General features: G+C 42.4%; 1 protein-coding gene across 1 annotated transcript in view; it reads left to right on the plus strand.

Annotated features, from left to right (window-relative positions):
* Positions 1–26,158, plus strand: part of LOC311531382 (uncharacterized protein C3orf20 homolog) — a 57,995-nt gene extending 31,837 nt beyond the window's left edge. Inside the window, exons 9-11 of the mRNA XM_084648705.1 lie at positions 1–117; positions 9,005–9,147; positions 25,834–26,158. Coding sequence (XP_084504831.1) covers positions 1–117; positions 9,005–9,147; positions 25,834–25,867 — 294 coding nt within the window. The 3' untranslated portion in view covers positions 25,868–26,158. The remainder of the gene's footprint in view (positions 118–9,004; positions 9,148–25,833) is intronic.

Consider the following 26,158-nt stretch of genomic DNA (forward strand, 5'->3'; position numbering starts at 1 on the left):
GGTCGCCTGGACTCCTATCGTCTCCTCAAGTATGACATCACCTCTGCAGATGAATTTACCGGTCATAAAGGTTCATTACTGGTGCAAAGACATAATGTTGCTTCCGGCATGTTTTTGGTATGTTAAAACTGTTACCATTATCTACATATACAGCCAAATATTTTACTTTTAATGATATTACCACTATATTGGAACAAGACTATGACTTCTGATTGTCACCATGCTGCACACTGTGTCTATTCAGACCGTCTTGGCAGTAGCCATAGCAGTCTTTCTTCAGAAGCCCAGGGCCCTGCCACTGTCATGCCTTGATCTTAGCTATTCGCAATATAGCACTTGCGATACAAATTGCAGTATTCTAATTCTGCCTAGCAGAGGACTGCTGTACACATGCCACTAACCAGTTCTTTAGAATATGAACCATGTTTCCCTTTCAGTTTCAATTTCAGCAGTTCGTTTTTATCATGTTTCTATTAATGTGGCTCTATTTCATCTATTGCAAAAAAGCTTTGAAGGCATATCAAATAGGGTATCTCAGTCTTTAACAAGGGAAAAGCATGACCTTTCAATCTTATTGAAAACCTTTTGCAAATCAGGAAGGAGTTTAAATCAAACATACACATTGGCTAGTTTTCGGTTTAATATAGTATTGTGCCAGGTTTGAATTCATTAGACCCAAGGTAGAAGACATACTAATCCTTTAATACTTGAGCGACTGATGCAAAAATTTGGCCATAATAATGTATGTTACAACTCAGCAATAGTTATAAAAACTATACAGAAGACTTGATTCTTCAGCCCTTTAGTCCCATGCAATATTTGGCTAAGGATGGATAAATATTGTTGACCAGCACTCCTTTATTATTACACTGGGATCAAATTTATTCTCCATGTAACCACCACCACAAATGCTTCTTTTCCTTCAGTTATTCTTTGTTTCTTTCTTTTAACAAAAAAAGTCTCCATTAATGATATAGTGGTTATTTCCTGTAAACCTGTTACTGATAGGGAGCAACAACAACAATCATTTCCTTCATTTGCTCAATATGAATTTTCAGCACTTGCTATGGCATTCAGAGTATAGGAGCTTTAAATGTATTCTCCATTCCTGAGAAGAGTAACATTAAAAACTGTTTCCATTAGTGAGACGCCAATTATTACTTTTAAAACAAAGGCAAAGAAAAACATTCCACATGAATATGCCCATCCGTGATCAACTTATCCGTCCACTGGGTGACACTATTGATCCATACAAAGTTACTAGATTGCATCTAAAACTGCAAAAAGTGTGTCTAAGGAAGATAAAATTTAATATTTGACATTTAATTTCTCTACACAATATTGCCGCATGTAGCATTTTGCATAAAATATGTTAACTTCCTCCTTGATGGTGAAGGGTAAATTTGTCAGATTAATGATATAACTAAAAAGTGGAAAAAACAAAGCCTCCACTCTATATTTACAGAGCTGATCGAATCAGTGAAAAATAAATTGGTCATTTCTTAATGAGTGGAAAAGGAGACAATACGAGGTAGCTGAGCCCATTGTGTAGTCCATTGGGCATCACCACACATGTGCCAATGGAAAAACATGTATGATAAAACATCAGAGTCTGAATGAGCCACCAGCTTGTGCTACAGATGAGCTCTGCTATAACAGGGCTGAGTAAAGATGCTAGCCAGCTACACAGAGATGTTTTGGCTTTGTTCCATATGACTGTTTTTGCATTTCCATATGGAAGTGGTTTAGTGAATATGAAAAAAGTTAGGAGGATAATGTAAAGCTTTATGATTAATGTTAATCCAGATGTTTACAGCAGTTCATGAACTTGCCTAACATTCACAGTCATTTAGAACGTGTAGACAATGAATAGATAGCAGTGTTCAATCTGACAGAATGAAATTTCTCCTTATTCTAGAAAGATGAACCACCACTGTGTGTTCAGTATCAATTCTATAGCCAGGTTGATAGAGATAAAAGTAGTATATGGAGTCCAAATGCAACTGGAATTGGTCTACCTGTATGGCCTTGATTATTCCTCCTAGAAATAGGATGTAATTAGCAAGGTTGCTAACGTCCAGAGATGTTTTCTTAAACAAGGACCTAACCACCACATGTTTAGGCATGGCTGGCAGCTTAACTTTCTGAAAGTGGGTATTAACAGTCCTTTTCAATAACAGTCCCAGCGCCTTTCCACTGGCAAAACAACCAACCAGAAAAGAGATGTGTCAATTTCATAGATGGCGGGTTACAACTCCCTAAGCATACCCAAAATCTTAAAAATGAAACTGGGCAAAAAACAATCCATACAGATGGTGCCTTCCTTACTATTCCTATGGAAGCATTCAAACTACACTGAATCAACTGATTTTAAGAAATAAGTTGATGATTCCTTATAGCAAGTACCAGGTGACTTTCCATGCTGAGTCAGTGCAAGTTAATCTACCAAAAAGACTGGTGGCAATTTAGGAAAGTTTCACCAATGTGTTTTGAGTAGTAAACTTTGGGAGTTTGCTAATTATCTGAAATGGTAGACAGAAAAAAGAAATCAGTCAGGGGAACTGCATCAGTTACAAAAAACAAGTGGGGCAGAGAGAACTTGTGATGAGCATAAAAACAACACTTTTATTCCTTTCATCAGCTAGAGAAATGCAGAAAATACATAAGTACACCGCTATTTTTGTTGCTTAACAGCTCTGTTGGAAAAAAAGAGATCCAAAAGACTAAGATAGGTTTCCGAGTAGCAGCCATGTTAGTCTGTATTCGCAAAAAGAAAAGGAGTACTTGTGGCACCTTAGAGACTAACCAATTTATTTGAGCATAAGCTTTCGTGAGCTACATGCATCCGATGAAGTGAGCTGTAGCTCACGAAAGCTCATGCTCAAATAAATTGGTTAGTCTCTAAGGTGCCACAAGTCCTCCTTTTCTTTTTGAAAAGACTAAGAGGAATTGATTTGGAGACATACAATGCTTACAAAACAAACCCACAATCGCCAATAGAACACTTTGTATTTGAGCTTGTTTCTGTGTTTTTGACACACAGTACTGCCTTTTTTCTTTTTAATGTTCTAGCTCACCTTTGACCCTTTAAATTTAGCAAAAGTAGGGACAGAAGAGGAGGAAACAAAAAAAGATGACAAAACAATCCTGTTTGCCCCAGCTTGTTTGTTATGCCCCGCTTAGGAATTTCAGTTTGAGGCCATTTTTTCCTCCTTTCAGGCAATTAATTTGCCAGAGCTACGTCTGGAACACTGTGGGGGGAAAAAAGGCACCATCCAAAAACTTCTGATTGCCTCCACCAGGGGCTCTAATTCAGCAAGTTGTTCTCCCTCCACTGTGATGTCTTTATTTTCCAGGGAAGATTTGGGGCTAGATTCCGAGCTGGTATAAACCAGCATAGCTACACCCATTTACACATGTTGAGAATCTAAAATTCATTGTTGAGCAGTAATTGCTTCTACAGAGTCACAGTGTTCTGGCTGCTTCAGCTCAAAGGGATAGGCACACCTTTGCTTTTTCTACTTGGAGACTATAAAGGGACACAAATTTGAAAGACAGCACATTTCAGACAAAACTTGGAAATCCTTATTTACTCCACATATAGCCAGCCTGTGAAAAATCACATACACCAGGAGGCCATGAGGCAACAAGAATCACAAGATTTTGAAAAGTGCTAAATCATTTTGACCAGTAACATTTGTGCTTATGGATCGAGAGGTTACAAGTGTGGACAAACTTGATGCTTGAAGGCATAAATTGATTGCTTTTGTGTGAGGGATGAAATTCCCCCAAGTCATAGCATTTCACAACTGGCCAGGTATATTACAGGGGGAAAGAGTTGCATGCCTCTGAAGCATCACTTATGGTCACTGCCAGAGGCAGCACTGGAAGATTTGTCAGATCTAGAGTGGTATAACAATTCACATGCTCTTAGGAGAGTTTCACTGCATTCTGCATTAATTGCTCTGAATTCATCTTGGAGATGGGAGATTTACCTACCCTTCTATCAAAATCCTAATTTGATATGATTCTGGAAAATACACATCTGTACCAGAGCATCTCATTGTTCTTTTTAGTCTTCCAGAACGTACTGTAGGGCTCAATCCTGCAGTGGCAAGGGGGATGGACAATATAACCTAGAAGGCTGCTTCTTTAGCTACTTTCCATGGTTCTTATATTTTTACCAGCCCTAGACAGAATCAGAGTTCTAAATGAGCCAACATAACTGGTATAGCCTACTCTAGTTTTTGGCAGTAGGACAGTGCTAATAGTCCCTTGGGGAATAGTTGCTTTCATGACTAATTCCAGCCAATGTCAGATGAGGATTGCTCCCACACATAGTTAGTGGACTTGGCAGCAATAGGTGCCTGCATTGGATGCCTCATTACCTCAGGGCTTGCAGTAGCAGGAAAAGACCAAATGCAGAGTTTGCACTGAGGATCCCAAGAGCAGGAAAAAGTAGCAGGTCGAAACCACACAAACATTCCCTGCATAGGGAGCAGGACATGTAATCTGGGTCTAGGGTGGCTGACGTCTGCTGGTACATGTTGGGATAGGAACAGAAAGAGCAGAAGAAAGAACTGTCAGTGGAATGAGGAAATGAAGAGGCATGAGAAAGGATAGTGCTCAGATAGCAAAAGCTGAGGTAGATAGGCTGGCAGAAAGACATGAGAGGCAGAGGAAGGAATAGGAGAGAGAGAGACAGACAGACATAGGAAGGGGAAATGGAGAGGTTGGTGGCAGAAAGACAGAGCCGTGAAAAGAAAGAAAAAAAAAACAGGGATGCAGAGAAAGTGTAAGGAAAAGACTGAAATATGGGGACCCCATAGAAGAATGGAGAGAGAAAGGAGGAGAGCTAGGGAAGCAACAGACAGGAAGAAAGAGAAAAAGCAAACAAAACGACGCAGGAATCAGCAGAGCAAGGAGTGAAGATGGGGGGAAGCAATACAAAAAATGTTTCAGGTTACTATATTTTAGGTAATTTAGTCATCTTCTTCCATGAACAATGAGAGGGAGTCCATTGGAAGGGGAGGGGCTGATTGCAGTCTAGTGGAGAAGAGTCAGGTAAAGGCTAACCAGGGGGAATGAGCAGGTGGACAACACCAAGGCTCACATGTCCCCTGTATCCTCAGTGCTCCAGCCAATGCTCTAAAGATTTTTATTAGTTTCAGTTACAATATGCACATTATTACAAGAGCCCTTTGGACTGCGAAGAGAGAAACATGTACGTCGTGCTGCTGCTCCTGACAACATTGGGCTTCTAATGGAACCCAGAGTGGCCTCGACTTTGTGTACCTTTTCAGTGAATTCTGTGATCACAAAGAAACTCACAAAACTTTGACACGGTGTTGGCAGGAAAACTAGGAGAGAGTCATTATTCCTCTTCAGGATACCTGAGGCAAAATGTGCATGAAGAGTTTGCCTCGGGTTTCTGCAAGGGAAACATGGTCCCAGCAGTTTGCAGTTAGCTTGCAATCAGTGCTTGAGGTGGAGCATTGTTGCCCCTCCCTCTTTCATACACATCATGGCCAAAGAGAGTTAAAGACGAGAGAGGATCACCAGATGGAAGGGGAGTTCCTTTGGTTACAAAACTTATGCTGCTTAACCCATATAGTTTCGGAAACATAGAGACGAAGCAGTGCCAGGCATGACACTGCAATGGTGCCCAGCTGCCAGAGTAATTCTCTGCTTAGGCTTCCAGATGCATGTGTGTGAAGAGTGACCCTCTCAACAATGGCTTCAGTGCTTTTTGCTAAAGGAGTCCTTCGTGGTATCGACACTACATGCTTTTTGACTGAAAGAAAAATGGGTCACCAATGGGTGAAACAATATCACTGTCTGCTTTCACCTACGAAATTAAAAATGCCTGAGATTACCAAGGGTTTCTCCCATTTCTCCGTTAAAAGTGGTGTCCCGTGTTGTGTTCTTCACTGGTTACATTTCAAATAAATAAACCTTGGTTTGAGCACAAAATGAAGAAAATCCTGTAACCCCAGGGATCTTCTTCCAGTGAATACACCCATTGTTACTTTAATATGTGTTACACTAAAAATTCAAAACATCTTGACTAGGAGTGTGTTGCCTGCTGAGAAGCTTCCGTGAAGCGAGCCAGATGTTTCCAATTGTGAACCATTTGGGACTTCCCACAACATGAGCAGTTTGGGATATACCCTGAACTTAGCGATTTGTGTTATTTCAGTGTTTTAAGTCTGTGGGCCTAATTCTCATTTATACAAGGCCCCAGAATGGTGTGAAGGGCCTTACTGAGAGACTCAGACCCAGAATGCTATCGTCTATCATTAAGACAAAGAGAGAGAGAAAAAAAACCCAAAGAACAGCTCCATCCTTATTCATTTTGTAGCTGATATCTCAGTAGGCTTTTCTTAGAGCCCCATTTATAAACCATTCACAGGCTGGCTCAATGAAGAGCAGCTTCGGCAATTGGGTAAAAAGTATGTGTCTTTTATGTATCTGCTGTGATGGTATTCACTTTCAAGATACTCGAGTACAAAAAACGTAGGGCACTGTCCTGTGAGGTGCTGAGTTCCCCCTGGGAAGTGCCAATTAGTGTCAGTTTTCATGGACTTCTAGAGGTGTTGTGGGTGCTCAGCACATAGCAGAATCAGGCTGTTGCTCATTACAAAAAAAAAAATCTTCACTTTTATGGGTGACCCAGGCCATGGTAAGCCCCTCCCATCCCTTTTCCGTGCCAACTTTCCATGTTGGGAGTGCAGATTAAATGCAGAGGGTCATGGGTTTGGCTCTAGCGGCATTTTGTTAACACCACATTGTTACTGATTTAGAGGGAAAACATGTAAAAAATTCTGAGAGGAGTGCCTTGGCCACAGCATGCGGACCCAGTCTTGCAGAGGTTGGGCTGCATTCAGCACTCTTATGATTCCACTGATTTCATGAGGTTCTGCTAGCTTTTCATTTGGTTCATTGTGCCCAGTATATAAGGTCACTTTTACCAGCAGACAAATATTGTAACTGAACACAGATTCAGCCAGCATAAAAGTTGAGACCTAAACCCACAAAAGAAAAGAAGGCCTGCAAGGGGAAGTTGCTGCTACATCTAGTTAACTCCAGTCCAGCCCCTGCATTATAGCACATATTAGACTCTTCTATTAGATGCTGTTCATTCTGGACAATGTTACATATCCTGCATGTATTGCTCTCCTTCCCCACTTTCCAAACAGATTGTAGCACAAATAAAACAAACAAAACCAAAACTCTATCCTTGTCTATCCTACATCACCAAAAAGTTACACTTTACTTTGCTTTTACTATTGTTAAAATATTAAAACCAATTCCTACTGTTTCCCTCACATATAGTGCACAGGGAAACGGGCAAACTCCTATTCATACAGCAAACTATTATACATGGAGGTTTTGTTACCTGCGGAATGTAAGGAGTAGACAGTTAGTAGCACATAAGTAAAAGACTTCTGTCAACCAGAGTCTAGTACAGATGGTGCCATACAACATGATTTTGGTGATTCAAACTTGATTTTCAAAGCAGTCTCTCTCACACGGACTGAAATATTAATCACCATCATTAAGATCTTACCAACATTTGGTGCTTGCCAACCTGTAGGACTCTCAGTCCTGAGAAACTGAGGTAGTTATTCTCCTCTTCAGCCCTCATTTGCTCTCATATTTTGAGCAAGTCAGTTTATCGCTCTGTGCTATAATTTCTCATTGGCAAAACTGGGATAATACTTCTCTTCCTATGTAAAGCAGTTTGAGATACTTGGATGAAAGATGTTAAGGGCAAAGAATTACTATCAGAGCCAATCAAAAATTTTCTAATCAAGTTTTTTCAAAGAAAGATAGCCTTTTTGCAAAAATATTGGTTTGCAAATTGTGGTCTATATATTTGTAAACAAATACTGTGTGAAATTTGTATCTATATATAAAATTTGCAAACAAATATATATTATACATTTTATGTATATGTAATTTCATTTTTTGAAGAAAATTGGGGCCTCTTTTTTAATTGAAAACATTAATGAAAATGTTATCAGTATTTTTCCATTTACCAAAAACCAGGATTTTCAATAAATGCTGGAAAACACAGCTTTTGGTAAATGCAAATTGTTGATAATCATTTTGATAACACTTTTGATAATGTTTTCAATAAAATGTTAAAAAGTTGCAAAAATATTAAACATGGTTCATCTTAGAATATTTCATAACTGAAAACAAGTAAAAAATTTTGAATATTTTTAAAAAATAATACTATATTTTTTATTTTTGAACAGCTCTAATTACCTTTATTCTCCTGTATTAGTTATCAAGGAGAGATGATTCCAAAAGACTTAGTTTATGCCTGGATCTGACTTTAGATCTGAAGTGTGTCTGTGAAGCAGAAACAGTGCAGTCTAAATCCTGCAAGTCTAAAGCACTTATTGTGTGACCTTGGTCAAGTCACTTACCTCTTTGAATTCCAGTTTACCCATCTTTCAAATGGGGTATAATACTTACCTAATGAGTGTAGTGTGAGGTCTCATTAATGTTTGTAAAAGGTTGAGGAAGAGGTTGCACAATTTTCCATTCCTGTCCTCTCTAAAAAGATTTATTAAAACACTGAACTAACACGATGGGTACAATGCAAAACTAAATACCCTCATGACATTATATTGTGCCAGTTTCCCTTCCATTCACGCTACTTTCCTTATGCCATATCATGCCTTACCTAATCTAGATTGTAATGTCCCCAGGGAGGTAGCTGTGTTGTTTGTTAGTTCGTGACGCACCATACAGAATGTTGTCCTGTATGCAGAGGAGTGAAGTGCTTTGAGATCCTAGCCCTAAGACACTTCAGAAGTATGACATTTTAAATAAAATAATGGAAGGTCAAAGCTCAAAGCAGCAATTCATGTAAATAGCTAGGTTATTTCAGAGTCATGCTTTTCAGTTCCTCAACCTAATTTCTTCATTTAAAATAACAGGTTGCTGTTCCCATTTTAATATTCTGGACTTTTTCTATATTCCTTGGCAGATGTACATTCAAGGAAAGCTGCTCTTTGCCAATTATATTTTCAATGGATATAGCAAGTCAGCTAAAGACCTTCAAAAACAAATAGCAAAGACCAGGAGTGATTACCATATGGGCTACTGTCTACCCAACGATTTCAGATTCAGGTATTTTGCTTTTTCTGTATCTAATCACCTCATTCTGAGAGCTTTGGTTTCTTTGTCCAGTTTTTTTAAATCTAATTTGTTGCAATCCAAAACAACATAGGCAGTATTTTCAATATCAAAGGGATGCTATTTATGACGAGTATCGGGGGTAGCCGTTGTTAGGGGGCTTATTCCTTCACCCACTTACTTCCTTGGTCCTTCTCGCATGAACAGAGAGCAACAATACCCAAAGTCCAGAGGTGCAAACAATTTGATGTTTATTGGGGTGAACTTCCAGCAAGCATTATTCCAGTTTCCTTCCTTAGTGTCCCCCTCCCCAGCTCTGACACCACAGAGCCTTACCTCTGTCCCTGTTCCCATTCTTGCCCTTAGCAAAACATGATTCCAATTCCCTACCTCCATTCCCTGTTCCCATTTCCCCCCCCCACACACACACACTTCCTGATTGACTGCAGACTATATAGTAAAACTTGAGTTCTGCTTAGCTATACCTTAACCAATCATTTTACAGCAATTTAACTAACCAATCCTAACATATTGTAACATGATTATGTAACCAATTATATCCCACCACCTTAATTAGTTTACACCCAGCAAAATTAATTATACAGCAGACAGGAACAATCACAGAACCAGACAGAGATTATGCAGACAAACAATAGGGAAATGGGGACTACAGTAACAGAACAAACACAGAAATGAGGATTTCACATCCCAGCTATTGATAAGTGAGTTCTTGCCAGACAGAAAACTATCATCCTAAATTTCCTTTTACATCTTCTAGGCTCTTCCCTTTCTGTGGAGGTGATAGATCGGATCACCTTCTTAACAGCCCCATATTGACTAGTTTGGAACATGAGGATGTGATGTTCACTTCCCAGCTTATGGCTGCCTCTGCTGCTTAGCCAAAGATCTTCACCTAAGAACAGGGCCTCAGACTGTCACAGTGAGAGAAGGCCCTTACACCGGCAGACAGTAATTTTGATTCTTTCTTTTATACCTCTATAACTAGCCAAGTGATAAGAATACACCTAAATTCTTACAGTATAGGCCTTTACAGACAGGCCTGAATATCTATATCCTAACAGCCGTGTTAGTCTGTATCCACAAAAACAACAAGGAGTCCGGTGTCACTTTAAAGACTAACAGACTTATTTGAGCACAAGCTTTTGTGAGTAAAAACCCCACTTCTTCAGATGCATGGAGTGAAAATTACAGATGCAGACATCTCAGTGGTTTGAGCATTGGACTGCTAAACCCACGGTTGTGAACTCAATCCTTGAGGGGGCCATTTAGGGGTCTGGGGCAAAAATTGGGGATTGGCCCTGCTTTGAGCAGGGGGTTGGACTAGATGACCTCCTGAGGTCCCTTCCAACCCTGATATTCTATGATTTCCCAGATACAGTGTACAGCCCTTTGCTGGGAAGATTTTAGCTACCTCTGACAGATACCAGAGGGATCTGTCTTTTTTTATACACATTTAGCTTGTCATGCCAATAAAATCTCATTGAATTTAACTGCAAAATGGTAGAAAATAGCCGCCAGCTTGGTTAGGTCATATTTTCTCGGACGTAAACTTGTCACTTCACATGCGAACAGCCAGAACACATACTGGAGGAGGAAAGGGGTTAGGGATAAGGTATGGCAGATAATTAATGGTATGTTTTCAAAAGCACTCAGGACCTGACTCTGCTCTCATTGAAGTCAATAGTGAACTCCCACTGACTTCAACAGGAGGAGAATTAGGCAAACACTGATTTAGGCCGGCCGATGCCTACACTAGAGAGCTTACAGCAGCACAGCTGTACTGCTGTATCTGTGCGGCTGTAAGATCCCTTATGTAGCTGCTCTATGCCGGCGGGAGAGCTCTTCCATCAACATTGAGTGGCAGTAGCTGTGTCAGGGGAAGATGCTCTCCTGCTGACACAACGCTGTCCACACCGGCACTTCTGTCAGCGTAACTTACGTCACTCGGGGGGTGGTTTTTTTTCACATCCCTGAGCGATATAAGTTATAGCGACAAAAGCGCTAGTGTAGACATAACCTTAGTTAGTTCTCTTGCTATCTGGGCAAGGTAGAAGTCACCAAACATGTTATGTGCATCCATGCTGTCCTGTCCTGAACCAAAACTGGTGCATGACAAGGTAGAATGCCTGTAAGGGACAGGTTTAAGAGTAGTAGGTTGTGGGGGGTGGGTGGGTGGGGAAGCTTTTCCATCCTGCTTTCATATGGCCAAAGTGATGTTTCTCACAGGGAAGTTGGTAGGCATTTGGAGCAAATGACCATACCGTCTTAGAGAGTGTTGGGCGACCGTTTGAGAGAATGGGGCCTGCTTAGTTAGAACACTGATCTCTTAATTCAACTTGAATTCAAACCATTTGATGTTTTCAGTCACACAGAGATGCTTTATCTGAATGGAGTCCAACTTCTTTTCTTGTCCAACTTCTTTTCTATCTTGACAGTGAGGGGCCATGTTTCAGTCTCATAAATCAGGATGACTCACTACCGAAGCATTGTGTATCCTCCGCTTTGTCTCTCTACTTACCAGGGTGTTTGAATTGCAAAAGATGTTCTTGATGAAGTGCTCCATTACTGACTATGCTTTTGCAAGGCTGAGTATTTTTGAAAATCTCACTCTGGGAAAAGGAGTACTAGCATGGACACGCTGCTGATGTGATGTCACCTAGACCAGCTCTGAGCATGATCAGTTGACATATTTGTCAGAGTAGCGGTGGCTGATCTATATTTGAGCTCCCAGTGTTGCTGCCACTTATGGTAGTGCAAGGTTGGGGCATTTTTAGAAAAATGCTAGGACAGAGACAGCTTACTATGGGCTTGATTGTCCATGATTGGAGATCAATCCACCTCCTGGAAGAACCTCTGGGAGGGGAAACTTGCACAGGATGCTTTGTGGGTTTGCCAAGGGATGATGCCCCAGCTGTTCCCCTTAGTCACCCCACCTTCATAACCTGTAGATTCCCAACGGTGCAGGGAAAGAGTGTGTATGCCATGTTAACTGTCTTTCGTCTCCCTCCCAATACCTTTTGGCCCACTGGAGTGGGATTTTGACTATGTTCATCCCCTCCATGGTGTGAAGTGGAGAGAATGATGTCCACACACAGTTTCTACAGTTGGGAAGATCAGACGAACAATCTGTGACACCAGTGGGGATTAGGATTGCGAATGAGCAAGCTGATCCAGGCAGATTGCAGACGTTCTCCACCCAAACTCAAACTGAACTTTTTGGAACTTTGCATTTCTCCTCACAACCTCTCCCCTCTGCCCCCAATTTTTACATGGGTCAGTTGTTTCTAAGTGCTGGGCAGAAACGGAAGCAGAATACCAAGCCAGAGGCTGTTCTTTTAGCGTTTCCATCCCAAATGAAAGCAGAAGCTACTAGAAACATTGCAAGGAATTGTTCTTTTAAGCTTTCCAGCCTGGGTTTTAATACACAGATCCAAGAGGTCAAGATATTTCAGATACCCTTTGGATTAATACAGTATATGAACCCTAGGATACACACCCAGAATAGACCTATTGTACAGAACTAATTAGCATGGAGGAGAAGGGACAGAAGTTGTTCGAGATAGAAATGACCTATGAGATCAAAATTTCATGCCCAAGATAGATAAGATAGTGCCCTTCCCCAATACTTCCAGTTCCCTAAGAGAGAATGTATCGAATGTTAAATTAACAAGAAATCTTACCCAAAGAGCTGGAGAAAAGTGCAGGAGATGGAATGGTACTGGTGTGGGGGTGCCTTTTCCAGAACTGCCTGCTCGTGCTAATGCTGTTTTCTTTATTTGAACCTAACTAATCAGCATCTTTGCCACACAAATCAGCATTATCTCTGAAACGATGATAAGGCTGTGGAAAACTAAGCTCTGTGTGCGTCACTAGGCTTAGAGCAGCTGGAGGGGGTCTGTGTGTGCATTTATGTAATTAATATAGCTTCCAGATCCAACAGTTTGCCTCTTTGTAGGTTACCCAACAGTTACATGGAGTGTCTGAGTTCTCTTTTCTACCGTAGTAAATCCCCCTCCCCAATAAGGTCTCCTCCTGCTCCCCCCTCCATTGGTGCTGCATCAGCACCATGACCCAGGCTCATGACTTCCATATAATTTTTTCAGTTTCTATTTCCCTGAACTTCCAGGAAGTGCCCAATCCAAACTGGGTCTCTCTCCACCATGTTAAGAATCTAGTACTTCCTTGCTTCTGTTTCCATCACTAAAGTGCCCCTCGACGCTTTGCACATCTTCTGCCTGAGCTACTGCATCCTTTTTCTCTCTGGCCTTTCACCTTGCTCCCCTTTCCAGTCCATTCAGAACGCTGTGGCTGAAAGTTAAAAATTTAGTTCTCTTACCTGTAATTTTGTCTTACGGGGAGGCAAAAGGTTCCTTCTCTCCTTGTTAGGTCGGTCTGCCTGTTAGCACCCTCTACTGGCATGCCTGGTAAATGGCATTGATGTTGCTTCCCAGGTTAGGTTGCCAAAGCTAAGAAGAATGAAGAAAAAGCTAGAAACTACAACTATTAGCTCTTGAAAAAATCAGGCTGAATGTGCTTTCCCTCTCCTCACAATGTGTGAAATAAAACCAGATTTTCCACAGCCTCTGTCATAAATACAAGCCTCTCTCCCCCACCAGAAAATCTGAATAGGACTGTTTACTATCTCCACATGGCAAAACATTCACAAGTTGCTAAACACAATAAACCTGGTGTATGATTCCAATTCAAAGGAGGCAAAATCATATGTAAATAAACTAATTTTATCCTTCTCTGTCATGTGACTCTACTGCTCCCTTGGACTGGTAGCAGTTGGGAAGCAGCAAGCGGTAGAGAATGTCCAACAACAATCCAGAGAGGGGAAAAAGTCCACCATGGTAACATAATATCAAGCTAACTGTGGACACATTTCTTTTAAAAAAACAAAAGGGTCTTTAAGAGGGAGCACCAAAGGATGACTGAAGGAGGTCTGAAGGAGGCATAAAAAAAGCATGTCAGTTTTGTAGCTGCTCAGTTAACCACTTTACACAGGATTGTGTTTCCCTGTCCATAAAGTAGCGGTACCTATGGATCCTTTACCTTCAGGAGCATCTCAGTAAGAGAGTTGACTTACACTACCTAGATACAGAGGTTTTGATGCTTTGCACCCCTTCCTACATCCCCCATATAACACCAATACATCAGGCTTTCTACACAGTAGAACATTACCACCTTCACCAAGCCTAAAACATTTAATTGTTTTTCTAGGGTGTGGGAAGATTTAGGATCAAAAGAGGGCAAGGAACTGACCGGTGTATGTGGGGAAGGCCAAACTTTTCTTGGAAATGACCTAAGCATTGGTGTGGACAGTGCTATGGTCAGCAGGAGAGCTTCTCCCACCGCTCGTTGGGGGTGGATTAATTCAGTTGATCGGGGAGCAGTCTCCCAGTAGCTTAGAGCGGCTACACGAGACAACTTTACAGTGGCACAGCTGTATGGTGCAGCTGCACTGCTGTAAGCTCTCTAGTGTAGCCATAGCCAATGTTGGGGACTTGCCTCAGAACTATTTTATCTGAAAAAGAAAAGTAAAGCTGCATGATGAAAAAGGCCCCAAGTTCTCTAAATTTTCTCAGCTGATGTGATGGCAAAAAAAAGGGCAAATTTTAGAATGAGAAACTAGGACAGCACTTCCCTCAGTGGATGAAGAAGGTGATTTACCAAGAGCTTGCAGTACTAGACTGAAGTTCCACTCCTCATCAGATCAGGGATCTCTGAAGTGATGTTGCTTTCAGAAAGCAGGAGATAGTGGATGAAGCAGTAGGCTAGACATGGAATGTATGGGATGTACGTCCCTCAGGGCTGAGACTTTCACTTCCAGGAAACTAGAGCTCAGACCCTTATGAAAATCATCTATTGGGAAGTCTAAAGTGTCCTTTGTGAACAATAGCAGGATGTCTGCCTACCTCTTCATGCCCTTGTAAGCTCAGCAGGAAGAAAGCTGAGATTTGAAAAGTAAATCATCCTTTTCTTGATTTGAAAAGGAAATCATCTAACTTTTGAGAGTAACCATGTTCAGGGAGACATGAGCCTTAGGTTCCATGGTACAAATCTCAGATGCTGCAAATCTGGATGGGTTGAGGTCCCAAAACATTGGCAGTATCCACAACTTGCACATTGACTTGTGTATCAGTTCGGGAAAACTGAGGAAATTTGGGTCAATAAGGGGTGACCAAAATTACTGAAATGTGATCCTGGCTGCTGTTTCTGGGCACCTTGCATCTGAGGGCAAAGGAATAACCCCAGAGACCCAGCAAGGAGAATGATAGAGTGTCCACTCTCCAAGCCTGTAGATACTAATGCCAGGCGCATAGTTTTGTTATCTTCCTATTATTACTAGTCATTGGGTTGCAAACAGGTTTGCTTGGTGCAATCTGGTTGGAAACGTGCTTGTTTAACCATCTCCAACTCATGATGGCTGAGCTACTCAGCCTGACGGCTGGTCTTACCACCAATATGTATAACTCCAAGGAATATACCCAGGTGTTCTGGTGTCTCTCTCCAGCCTTTTGCTCTGTTGTGGTGGGTGGGATAGGCCACAATGGTTCTATTTCCCATGTGAATGGCTACAATTCCCGCTGGGACCCTTGGGAGGAGGGTGACACTTCAATTCCTCACTGCCCACAACTCCAAAGAGGCTAATGCCAAGCTGGCATTCCCAGGAGGACCATTTGCCCTGTGCCACGTGAGGTCTCATCTGAACTCCCCATCCATCTAGGCTGGTGTTGGTTATGGTACAGAATCTTTAGCCCAGGGTTTGCCACTGGAAATATGACGGGGTTGGTGCCATCACTATAGATAGGCCCATCTTCTGAGTTTGGTAGCTGCAGTGCTTGCTCAGAAAATTGTGAAGGGGTGGAGGTGGAGAACTTCCCAGGGGGATCATTTTATCAGCTGAAGGCCCTGGTGGTTGGTGTGCTGATGCCTTCAGGGCTGAAAAACTACTTGATGAAGACTTCAATTTGTTTGAATTTCTTCTTGGTTAATACCACGAGGTCCAGGCTCGTTTTGAATAGACCCACCCTCGATGTAAGCATACCCAAACTAGAATGAAGGCGCTTTCCTGATGACTCTCTATGAATCTATAAGGTTCCAGGAACTGGATGGGTTTAGGAAGCACAGCAAGCTCTTATCTCATGGGATTGCATCTTCAGCAGTAGATCATTCAGGTTGTGGTAGATCTGGGTGACAGGATGACGATCAACATCATGAACATCAGTGGCACAGATGTCAAGCTGAAGAGCACTGGCTGGAACCAATGACGGAAGCTCACAATCACAAAATGTAGGAACCTTTGGTGGCAGGGAGGTATTGGAACATGAAGCTAAAAGTCCCATTGAAATGTATGGAGGCTAAGAAATATGGGGGGTGAAGGGGGAGAGAAGAAGAGGGGATAGTTCTTGGCTCAGAAGAGCTGAAGCCACTATCCTGAAATACATTTTAAACACAGAGTGGTTGAAGGTGGACAGAAATGGAATGGGAGCTCCAGGCCAGAACCTCTCTCTTGAAGGGGCCAGGATTATTGCTCCGAGATGAAGATTTGGTACAAAGTGCAGGGACCATGGTCTTTTCACATGGGCTTGGGGCAGAGAACACATAAGAAAAAAAAAAGTAGAAGAGGAGGATGTTTACAGTCTATGAGGAGGTCTTGTCTGAACATGTCAAGACCCATCTGTCAGAAGTGGTACTGGCCAATATTGGAAGAAATTCTTGAGCCTTTCCTTCCTTCCTCCCAAGGGAAGATTGGCCTCATATGGCAGAGCTTCCCTGTCTGGAAGTGTCTTCTGAAGAATCTCCTCTAAGTTTGATGCCAAACCCAGGAACGGGAAACCTTTGATGATGAGGATGGCTGTACCCTGATCAACTGCTGGGGAATCTATTGCTGAGGGATTCCTAGCCTACCTCAGTGCACTTCCCTGAGGACATTTTCCCTGCCAGACAGAGCAAGCTGGAGGGAGAAGGAAATTTGGCAAAAATTCCTAAGAAAAAGAGCCCTCAGAGACAACTGCTATGGAAATCTCTGCTTCAGAGCTCAGAGGCAGAAGATTGAGGTGTGGTTCACGAAATACGTCTGTAGCGTATTCTAATAGTCAGACTGTCATGTAGGGAGAGAGGAAGAAGAACGGAACTTCTTTTCTGCCTTTAAGTTGGGCAAAAGCCAGAAAAAACCCAAACATTTCCAAGTTTAATGGAAGTGCAGATTCACACTACTGAGAATCTCTTTCTTGCCTGCTGCTCAGACCAATCCTTTCATTGGCTTTCTCTCATCTTTGATATGGAGTTCAAGCTTCTCTGTCCTCCCTCTCAACGGTTAGCATAACTCTTCCTCCACCTCAGTCTCTGCTCTCATTTCTGATCACTTACCCCCACCTCACCACTCCCTTAGGGTCTGTCTCTCATGCTCATGCCTTCTTCCGCAATCACCTATTCCTGGAACTCCCTTCTTATCCCACAAGTGTCCACCTTTCCTTTTCCAAATCCCACCCCAAAACTTGCTTCTCCCATAAAGCCTAAAAGTACTAATGCACACCAGTAAAAATGCTGCCACCTACCCTTGAGACTAAAGACCAAATTGCTCTAAGACAGAACCTTCTTCTGGGTTTTAACTCCCAGTACATTTTATTGTGTGTCATCCATCTACTTAGACTGTAGCTCACCAAGACAGGGATCTTCTTCTGTGTCTTGTACAATTTGTGTACAGTGAGTACTTTGTCAAGACTTAAATAGAATAATAGAAGCACAGAACTGGAAGGGACCTCAAGAGGTCATCTGTCCAGTCCCCTGCACTCGTGGCAGGGCTAATTATCTAGACCTGCTCTTAAAAATCCCCAATGATGGAGATTCCACAACCTCCCTAGGCAATTTCTGCCATTGCTTAACCACCCTGACAGGAAGTTTTTCCTAATGTTCAACCTAAACTTCCCTTGCTACAATTTAAGCCCATTGCTTCTTGTCCTCTCCTCAGAGGTTAAGAAAAACAATTCTTCTTCCTCCTCCTTGAAGCAACCTTTTACGTACTTGTATGTCCCCTCTCAGTCTTCTCTTTTCCAGACTAAACAAACCCAATTTTTTCAATCTTCTATCGTAGGTCATGTTTTCTAGACCTTTAATCATGTTTGTAATAATTTGATTAGTTGTACTAAAGTAATATTATACAGCCCTAGTACAGTACCCTAACTGTGACAATATTACAGATTGCAAACATGGTCCTTGTTACATATGGGGCTCATAGCAGCAAGGCTGAAAAACTGACATTTAAACTCTGGGCCAGTCCATGATCATGTTGGTAACAAAAGAAGCACAGAAGACGGATGAGGAAGAACAGGTTTTAATGAGAGAAAGGAAGAATATAGTATACAGCTGATACAAAGGAGTACACAGTATAAGACAAGTGTCTAATATATTAATAGAGAACTTCAGAAACAGAAAATTTCAAATGGTTAAAGGAAGTGACTTGCTCAAAAGTTACAATCTTATGTCTTCATATATATACACATTCCTGGCAGTATAGGAAACATGTTCAGGTCTTACATAGAAAATCTTGACTGTCCAAAGTGGTGGTATCACTTCCCAAAGAATATTTGCATATGGTACGTTATGAAGAATACACAGAGGCAGCTCAAAACTTTCTGAGAAGAAAAGAAAAATATAAAGAATTTGGGGGGGGGGGTAAATGATCGCTCTCTCTAACAGCAGCAATTTGATCTGTTCCATATTCAAGATCAAAAGTACTGGAAATGGCAAGTGATAATAATAATACCTAGCTCTTATATAGTGTTTTCATCAGTAGAATAAGCAAGATCTTTTGTACTATGCAACACATTAGAACTAAATTATACACCAAGGCCCAACACAGCAGACAATCCCTCCTACAAGCCTCCTTTCCCTAAAGAGACCAAGCAATTTCCCCTCCCCCAGCCTGCTGCCATAAACCAGCTCTATGCTTCCCATCTTTCCGGGGGACATGTGGCAGCAGCCAGGAATAAGTCGAGGGATATTTCTGATGAGTCATACCTGGGTGGAAAAAGGCTCTAGGAGGGGGCTGGCAGCTGTTAACCTGAAACCCAGGTGAAGGAAAGTTCACAGAAAAAGGGGGCTGCCCTGTGGAGCTCCTACCACCATCGGGGCACAGCATCTGCCTTCACCGCACGCTAAGCATGGGGATAAGCAATCACAGGGTCAGTTAAGCTATTGTGGTAGCCTAACCCGCAATAGCATGACCCCAGACTGTGCTGCCATGCCCCTCATCGATTCTATTACTGTATCTGGTTGTGACATGGAATACAACTATCTGGGCACATATCCCAAGGTCCAGCCCAAAGCTGCACCAAGATTCACATATGTTCATATGGTCGTGTGGCTACACGCTAAGATACAGCCTCGTTAGGGGGAATTGTTCTGCTGTATCAAGCAGGGGAGAAGGGTGAAGCTGGAGAAACTGCAAGCAGGAAGCTGAGCAGAGTGGAGGAAGGAGCTGAGCAGAGGCAGACTGATAATCCACCTCTGGTCAATGGGTTTATGGGAAGGGATCGGAGACCATCATGTCTCGATTGTTGTGAGTTCCCAAGGCTGTATGTCTTCACTGCAGCTACCTCAGGGAAGCAGTACACATTAACAGCTACTTTGGGGTCTGCACTATAGCTCAAGGAGTGGTGGCTACCTCGTCGTGAAGCACTGACAGAGTGACACATGTGGATGTGCCAACATGGAGCATGTTAAGGGAAAACCCCGCAACTGAGCCTGAGTTAAGTCTGCAGGGAAGACAAGTCCATAGTCTAGGAACAATGTGTGGGAGCCACGCCCCCAGTGGCATAGCTCCCCTCCCTCGCTGTCCTGTCCCAGCTCTTTGGGAGCCCCCAGGCTGTAGAGAGGAAGTTCCATTTTCTGGGACTCTTAGGAACTTCACAGCTGGGGAAGGCACCCGCAGCTCTCCTGAGCCAAACTCTTGCTCCAAAAGCCTCCCCCTGCTGCCAGCCTCCTCAGTTGATACCTTGTCTCCTCTCTACCAAGCCCCCATGTCAGCTATTTATGTGACACAAAGGGATTTTTGCAGCAACTTGACAAAAGGGAAGTGAGGGCCCTACCGCATGGTCATATAGTACATGGGGCCTTGTCAGAGTAAGGGAAGGTGCAACAGAGAGCCCACATTATGTAGAAAATCACTCTTCAGTCATTTGGTATATGGCCAGAAGTAACCAGTGTTCATTACTAAAGTGCTTGTATCAATGAGCCAGCACTATATACTGCAGAAACTAGCTATTGCCAAGATATCTAGCAAGAAATTCATCTTCAGGGGAAGGTCAAATTATAAGCAGACTTCCACATAAATAGAACAAAACCGCAGTGCTAATAGAGCATGTCCACTTTGCCATTTTCCCCACTCATCCAATCACAGCTAATCAAAGGGTAAAAGTACAGGCAGCCCTCATGAATAGAGGGGGGAAGGTGGTGGTGGTGGTGGTGACAGCAGGGGAAGTGGTTGGGTTACATATGCTAGAGAGAAAAATAAGAAAAAATATAAGGGTAACCAGAAAGACTTTCAAAGTGGCAAATGTTGAGTTCCACAGAAGAAAAAATTCCAAAATGGAGGGAACTCACCCCAAGCAGAATATAAAGGAAGCCCTTAACAAATAGTGAATTAAAGAATACAGGAAAACATGTGACAAAGATGCCATGGCCTGCTTCACAGCTACGGGAGAAGGGATGGGGATAAATAAGATTGGAGAAAAAGGAGAAGAGACACAAGAGCAATTGGGAAAGGGCCACAGGCAACAGACACCATCACAGAGAAACTGGTATGAAAAACTCACCAATGCAAGGTGGTTGAAGGTTACTCAACTCACTGGCCCCTTCTACACAAAGGAATTTTTCCTGTTTCCCACTTTTGCTAATAGCCATTCAGCTCCCCAGTATCAGCAATGCTGGGAGCTCTAAAGCAGAAGGCTGTAGGCTGCAGATCCTTTTCTAAGCACCTTGTCATATAAACCTGCTCAGAGCCAATCTCATCAAAACAGTTCTTAAACCAGTGTCAGTGGCTGGCAGGCTACCTACATGAGGGTTCCCAGTGGAGTCGACCCACTGTTACTGTTATGAATGATCAATTTATGGTGGTCCCCTCATGTTCTAGGTGCTTTTCAAACACCACAGAAGGAGTGCTTCCATTGAGAACTCCCAACCTAAGGAATAGATAAACTCTAGACAGAGTTTAGAGGAAGAGGAATAACTGACATAACTTATATATAGGTCATCTTAGTGTCTGCTATGCTGCTGACAGTGAATCATCTTTAACTGGAACTTAAGTGTGGACAGGGTAGGGGTCTTGAAGATGAACTCAGGGATGCTGGGGCCCAACTGCTCAATACAGAGATTGAAAAGGACTTCTATGGTGTCTAAATTGTTTCCTGTCTCCACCTCACAGTAAAGGGAGTGGGAATCCTGTCAATGCCTGGGAATTTCACAGCACAGGCTCGTTTCACAAACGGATCCACTCCATACTCCCTGCACAAATTAGCCCCATTGGCAATTTCTCACTGCAGTTTGTTCTTTTGTCAGGATGTTCCTCTTACACTTGGGCTGTCATTTAGTTTGTTAATAAATAAAATAATAATAATAATCAAGACTTTCAGGATCCTTTTCGTTCCCTGGCTTCCCCTTGGCAATCTATACTGTGGCTATGGCTTTAAGAACCCTTTTAGGGAAATACAAGAGCTAACAGCAAGGCCAGGAATCAGTGGGCAGGAAATGCAGAGGAGCATTAAAGGCTTGATAAGGGTAAACAAGATTAAATGGCTTTTCCGATTACATTTGTAACATCAGTTTGCATTTCAGATACATTCATACAGCCTGCGTAGCAATCTGCTCAAGTGCATCTCTGTTTTCCTTCCCTTACTTAATTTTTCTTGTGCGGTTATCTATTTGTTTGCCTCCTTCATAAGTAACCGTAAGGTACAATATGGGAAAGAACACACACTACAGCTTCCCAGCCAAGGCACTTGGAGTGCTACATGGCAATTTAAAGTTATATAAACCATCAGTATAAAAAAACATACAAGACCCAACAATGCAGCCTAATTAAAATGGGGGAAGGTCCTATTCAGGGCAGACATAGTAAAAAATAAAACCCCACAAACCTCCTCTGGAAACACATTTCCTAGATGCTCTTTTAGAAGCATGAGAAACTGAGGCAGATGACCCGACAAAGCAAGTTCCAATCCCTGAAGCTCCTAAAAGTAAAAGCACAAACACCTGCTGAGCCACACAGCTCAAAGGCAGAATGGTGAGACAGCGGGTGTTGTCAGAGCCTGTCACAGGGGGTGCTGGTTCTTTTATCGGGGTTAGGGCTCAGCCTCATCTATGACAGACTTAGCTCACCTCCCCAAGGTGTGGAAATTAACAAAAGGAGCACATGACAGGGAGCATGTGACTAAGAGACCTGCTGGGAGACATGGGCAGCCTGTGGTCAGTCAGGAGGGAGACTCCAAGGAAGGGAGTGCTCCAGGAGAGAGCAGGAGACCAGCTGGGAAAGGGCCAACAAGGAGGCCAGGCTGAGCATACAGGAAGAGGCCCTGGGAAGAAAAGTCAGGGCAGTTCGGGTTACAGGGCAGAGTTCACAGAGTTCTCAAGGCTGGAGACTGGTAGCAGAGGGTGGACATAGGTGCCCCAATGCTGCCACTCTATGGAGTGGTGCATACACCCTTGTCAACAAGGGAGAAGAAGGGAGCATTTGAAGCCTAGGAAGGTTGGCAGCTGAACCAAAGAGAAGAGCTAAAAACTGTTGAGGGAGAAGACAGACTCTCAGAAGACTTGTGCCTAGCGAGAGTCTGGGGCAGAAGAATGATTGTGTTTCCTTTTGGACCTTAACTTCGGAAGAGTAAAAGGGGTGAGTCACCGCAATAACCTAAAAGTCCTGGATGACTGCTGAGAGGGGAAACCGAAGCAGCAGATGTGCACAGGGGCTGAATATTAGCCAGGCAGGGGACGAGGTTTCGCATACAGCCAGGGCCTTAAAAACCAACAGGACCAGCTTAAAATCCACCATCAGGCACCACAGGAACATTGCTCCATGAGTTCAAAGTCCAACTGCATCAATAAAAACTTAAACTTAGATGTTAAGGGAAGAATGGAGACTGAGAACTTACGATGTCTTTAAATTGCAAATAGACTCGAGAACAAGTGGCCACCATACCCCCTGGCATCCAGTCTTTCTACAGCCAAGCTTCAATGTGTAGTCAAAATAAAGCTGACAACAAAAGGAACAGTGTGCGCTGTACAGCTGCTGGGTTTGAGTCTAGAAGGTCTATTTAGTTAGATGAGTTGTAATGAAACCAGAAACCAGGGGAAAGAATATGAAATGGAGGCTGCATGCAGACTTTAGTTACAGAGTCAGGCTAAGACTTTTCATGCAATAAGAAGGTGACAATAAGTGGGGGCACTTACAGAAATACTGGCTGGAGCTCAGGTTAGAGGCAAAACTGTGTGATTAGCTTACTGTCTGAAGTAGACGGGGAAGACGGGATTGGATTTATACAGCCCTGGCTCCCTATATCTCCCTACTTACACAAGGATGACCCAATTTATATAAAAAAGTTCTTCAAGATTTTTCAGAAATAAAACTATTAAAGGCATATACCAACACCTGGGTTAGAGTGAGAAAAACTGCTGCAGCCACAAACATGATTAAAGAAGCAAAAATGCTCCCTTAAACTAACAGACTTCTCCTAGCTGCATTACCATTCCTGAATTATAAAGTCTAGATTTACATTTTCTGGAATACTTGGTCAGCGGAGAGGTTACTGAACAAGATGATGTAAAGAAGAAATAAAATTGGACACAGATTCTTTGTCACTAAGCTGGAGGACTTATTAGAGTGGAAATAGACTATGGAACCTCTTACCATCACCTCAATAATAGCCCAGTCATTTCCACATGATTGCTGTTCAGTGGGCTGTAAGAAATGAGTGGTGAAGAGGCCAAAGATTGAATGGCCACAGAGACTGAAATTCCCTCTCAATCCAAGGAGTAGTCCCTTCTCCAGGCCAACTACTGAGACAAACTGATAGGGCAATATGAGGATTCACACTGCTGTATCCCCTCTGTGGCCAAAGAGAGGATATTGGTTTCCAGGTCTAAAATGGAATAGTTTCACAAGCAATAAATCCACTTAAAACAAGTTACATGGAAAATAATATACATCATCTGTTAAGGATCCTAAAGGGAAATAACCGCTCAGCTGAATTTAGACAAGAAGCATTCTAACAGTGCTAACATTCAGTGTCTGTCTACACAAAATACTTGACCGACTAATACTAGGATATCACAGAATATGCTGTTTTACATCCACACTGCACAAACCAGATTAATTCTTTTCAGTAATTCAAAATTTTAATTATAAAATGCTCCATTAGTGAGTGAGCTAAAGTTAGAATGTCCTTCCACCACCTACGGTACTTGTTTCATGGGCCCTGGGATTACACTTCCTCATTTTTTCATTGTAGCACATATAACTTCCTTCCACCAGCTGTCGCCTTTCTAACTGCAGACTCAGTAGAGAGGCCAAGAACTTTAAGAGCCTTTTAGGACACTGTGAGGGGGAAGCTTGCCCTGCTGCTGCCCTGTAGATGGAGGCCCAGTCTACACTTAAAACTTAGATTGACATAACTACAGTGTTCAGGGGTGTAAAAAATCCATACACTGGACAGCATAGCTATGCTGACTTAACCCCTGGTGTAGATGCAGCTTGGTCGACGGAAGACCGATTCTGGTGTCTTACTTACTGGTGCTTAGGGAGGTTCAGAAAAACCCTTTCCATTGCTGTAGTCTACATCTACACTATGGGGTTAGAGCAACATAGCTATGGTGAAAAACTACACCCCGACTACACGATGAGAAGTAAATCCATACAATTTATTCAGAGCTGGGGTTCGCAGTTGCAGGGAAATTATCTGTAAATATGCAAATTAGACCATTAATTTGCATAAGAGGACACATGGAGCAGCACAAAACTTGACAGCTATGAGCTAGTTTAGATTTTATCATTTGCTAGTTTAGATGAGAGACTGTGGGGACAATCCTGATTACTGGCTTTCATCCCAAGGCATATAAAATTGTGCAATGACACACGGAAATCCATTCTTTTTTTAGGATCAGACATTAAGAGCAGCCCTTAATGTTCCGATGCCACTGCCCAGCCGCGACACTTCATTCTCTGGTAGATGCGACTTCTGATGAGGGATTTTAGGCACTGATTTCCACTCCCTCTCCCACCCTTTATTTATTTAGTAATCAGCCTGTTCTTAACAGGAAAAAGTGAAGGAAAGTATTGGTCACTTTCTGTTCAGAAATGTAAGACTGTTTGCAGTCCTCTGCCCCCAGCTGAGAGGGTCAGGACCCAGTCTTTAAATACTGAGATGTGGAGGGAAGAGGCCAACAAAAGCGACTCACTTATTTTGAGACTTGACACTAAAATTGCTGTTACTTCCAGACTATACCCAATGTTCACTGTTCTTCCATAAGTCAGAATTACTACGATATTTGTAAAAGCCAATATGTACTTCCAAAAAGCAGTGTAACTTGAGCTGCAGTACATCTTGATTTCTGTTTTGAATGACATACTTCCAGTATGGTCTCTATTTTATGTTTGTGTTTCAGTTTCCTAGAGGACAGCTTGCAGAGTTACTCTTGACATAAAAACCCATGCCAAAATGGAATTCAGAACATGTTTCTAAACTTATTTACTGAGTCACTGACAGGTAGGGAAAATATCAGGTCGTGTGACGAACACTTGCGCAAAACTGTTGTGGTATATTTTAAAATATGAAAATCTTGGTTGCATTTTTTTTTAGGGATCTGATTATTCTCTCCCAAATGTTTAAACGGATTTAGAGACATTTGTAAAAAAAGGGCAACATGGTAACTAGGGCCTCTATTATAATTAAGATAAGTTAAGTTGTCATGGAGGATATAAAACTCCTGC

Source organism: Lepidochelys olivacea (assembly GCF_965140295.1).
Source record: "Lepidochelys olivacea isolate rLepOli2 genome assembly, chromosome: 1".
In the NCBI taxonomy this organism is placed as follows: Eukaryota; Metazoa; Chordata; order Testudines; family Cheloniidae; genus Lepidochelys; species Lepidochelys olivacea.